Source organism: Crassostrea angulata, chromosome 2 (assembly GCF_025612915.1).
Source record: "Crassostrea angulata isolate pt1a10 chromosome 2, ASM2561291v2, whole genome shotgun sequence".
Taxonomy (NCBI): Eukaryota; Metazoa; Mollusca; class Bivalvia; order Ostreida; family Ostreidae; genus Magallana; species Magallana angulata.
Window position 1 is genome coordinate 38,692,402 of NC_069112.1, and position 3,472 is coordinate 38,695,873.

The 3,472-nt window shown below is 34.6% G+C and overlaps 1 protein-coding gene across 1 annotated transcript; it reads left to right on the forward strand.

Moving 5' to 3' along the window:
• The first annotated feature begins 2,395 nt into the window (after positions 1 to 2,395).
• On the forward strand, positions 2,396 to 3,472 carry LOC128174303 (dopamine receptor 2-like). The gene has a single exon (XM_052839882.1). It carries the CDS (start codon positions 2,396 to 2,398, stop codon positions 3,470 to 3,472), a length of 1,077 nt encoding a protein of 358 aa, XP_052695842.1.

Below are 3,472 nucleotides of genomic sequence, written 5' to 3' on the forward strand. Positions count from 1 at the left end.
ATGCCTAAGATAGTGTAAACATGATTTTAAATGGAAGAGTTCCATCGCACATTCATACTTTATAAAACAAAACGTGACAATGTATGACATCTTTAAATTTTCAGCACTTGATAATTTTAAATGTTTGTATGAACAGTTATTGTAATAATCTGCATTTAAGCCTTCTGAAATATTTCCTTTTACATGTATGCTTCAAAATATCTTATTTGTCATTTTAAAAAAAATGTAGAAGTTAACTAGGACGGTCAACTCTTTACGTCGATTCTTATTGTGACGTCAGCAAACCCGCGAGCTACGTTAAAATTAAAAAAGGTTATATGCAGACGAATGTACTTTTAATCTGTAGATGTATAAAACATTATTTCAACATGCGCAGCTTTTCCCATGGAGGGCCCCTCTAGCTGTTGTAATGCTGAATTTGAAGCAACCTGATTGGCTGAAAGATAGCGTCACTTTCTTGTATCAGTCTACAAAATGCACAGTCTGTGTCTTGTTAAAGTTCCCTCCCACCTCGCTTTTTCACAATATGTTGATTTCAGATGTTTTCATAATAACCCCTTTGTTACAATATGTTTCTTTTGGATTGTTGTATAATATGGTCTAGTCAATGTTAGGAGCTAGTCAATTTCTATAATTTCCATGTATCATATGACCTATCATAGGACTATCTCCTCGGCCTTCTGACATTAGTTTGTATTATAAATAATGTACTTATAAATGTGTTTGAATGCATAGTTAACTTTAAATATAATATTCTGCTCTACATATTATATGTTGCAGTTGGTTTTAACATACGCTTTTTACAGTATTGGTATGTACTAGATACTATGTACACCGATGTTCATATGTTTTGATCAGGATATACTCAAATTTTGATCACTTAACTTTTCAACACATTTGTGAATTTGTTTGATGTGTCGGTAGGGGAATGAGGAGTCATAAATGACATTACCAAAAAAACGTAAATGTCTTTTGATCTGTAAACTCAAGTAAATGCAAATATTAGAGTAGAAAAAATCTAGTTATTATTAAAAAAAAATCAAATTAAATACTAGTCTTGTTAGCTTTAAGACTTGAATTATCCTCTTGTGCCAATGGCAATTATACTTCAATATCATTTTGATGTATATTTTGTACATGACAAAATATCCTGTTAATATTTATATTATTCATTTGATCTCATGCGGACTAGATGATATTGTTTATATAACTCCATTACTTCTGCGACGTTCATCTTAATCATTAGACAGCAAATGGGGTGAAGTTGAGGTATTAGAAGTGCTATTACATGTACTGTTTCTCACAATTTTCTTTTGCGTGTTATAGAATTGGAAGTCACAAAACGATACAAATACATAAGATGAACCTCTTATAATTAGTGAACTAATATCTAACTGGAAGCCTTAAGGATAGCGACACCAAACTTAAAGCTGACATGAATTCATAAAAGCACTTGGTCGTCATATAAGTTTCGATCGCTCGTCTGCTGCCACTGGGGTATATATACCGATTGAGAAAGTTACGGTTGGTTGCTTTCCGATCGAGGCATTCAGAATGCACGGACTTGAACTACACATTGTAGTAAAATGTTTGTAGTCATATGGAGTGCATAACGTCTGCATCTTTTTGAAAACCCGAGCGGCACTACATCCAACACAATAGATAAATGATAGTAAATCCAAAAAATTACAACGTAACATCGGATCCAAAATTCATGCAGTCATTGACAATACTCGATCTGCCACAGTATTTGATTTGCGCATGTGCGATGTTATGACAACAGAGGAAAACGTTCTACAATTATTGAGGATTTCTGAAATACATGTGCGTGGATTTAATTCTGTCTTGTTTCGTCGTTTATTAGATACTCCTTACCAGTGCAGTGGTTGCCATATTATTTTTCTTCAAAACGCTTTTCTACGCGTCTTTTCGTCCAAGTTAACGTGTTCGGGTGTATGACATCCTTGAATGCGGTGAAGCATGAATAATACTTTCGGCCTTATATAGGGGGTGTGTAGCGGTGAGCAGAACAATAGAAATCGGCAATCAATATGGCGGTAGTCGGAGATAAAAAGAAAATAATGCGTATTTATGTCAGCTTCAAATAATATATTGGTCATATTTCAGTTAAATGAATGGCATGATTTTATCTTCTGGAAGTCCAAAAATAAATGTTAGTTTTCTTCCGAACTTAATTTTTTTCTAAAAATGTTTTAGCTAATCGTTTGTTTAAGCATTGTATCGGGCGTAAACAAACGATGTATATGCTATCTATATAGGTTAAGATTTTTGTTATAAAGGGAGTCAAGAATTATAATTATTTTATTTATTTAAAAATAATAAATAGATTTGATATAATTGCAGATTTACATAAATACGCCAAATTGACTACAACATGAATCAAAAAACCACAGGACGAATAGAAAGGGCGCCACTGAGTGCATTTTCCTTTTTCTTTAGCATTGTGTGCATTATAGGAAATACAATTGTGCTTCACATTTTCCGCACCAAATACAAGAAATCAAACTACCGCTTCTTTGTGTTACTTTTGTCCTCATTGGACATGGGGATTGCAATTGTTTTTGTGATGAAAGAGCAACTCCGTATACAAAATGTGTACAATGGCGGAAGGTCAGTCGCTTGTCCAATTTTACGCTACTTCGGAATTTCTGTCGGGATGGGAACGGTATTAATGGTACTATCTATAGCTGTTGAACGTTACAAGAAAATATGCACTCCATTTCAAACTCAGTTCACCATTGCACAGTGTGGCAGATTCTGCACTATAGCAATGATTGTAAGTGCAATCGTGAACGTACCTGCAATTTTCATTTTCGGAAAAAGAGATTTCAATATAGAGGGTATGAACGCAACCAGATGTGATGTGTTAAAGAAGTTCGATGAAACCGAGTTCCCGATTCTGTATTTTGGATCCTTGAACACAGTGTCTCTTGTTGTTGTCTTCTGCATTACAGTCATACAGTTGAAAATCAGAGCAGTTATCAACCGCCAATCTCAACTAAAGAAGAGAATGAATTTGCCGGCATCCAGTAAAAACCAGCTTAAGATCGCAGAAACCCCACTTTCGGGCGAAGATGGTGCTACCCCCATTGAATACGAAGAAAAATTATCAGCAATCAAAATAGCTGTTGTATCAAAAGAAATGACACCGATGGCTAAACCGAATCTCTCGAAGACGAAAACGACAAACGATAAATTAAAGGCCATTAAAATAGCCGTGGCTTTCTGCATCATAACAGCATTGTTAGTAATAAGCACCCAAGCCATGTTAATAAACGTCATCATATCAGCAATATCAAGGTATTTGCGTCCTGAAAACAAAATCTCAGAGGATCAAGATATCTTCAATAACTATGATATTGCCGCCTTAAATGGAATGTTTAATCCGTTCGTTTATTACTTCTTTGATAACAAATTCAGACAAGAAGTCAGAAAGTTATGTCGGCGATAA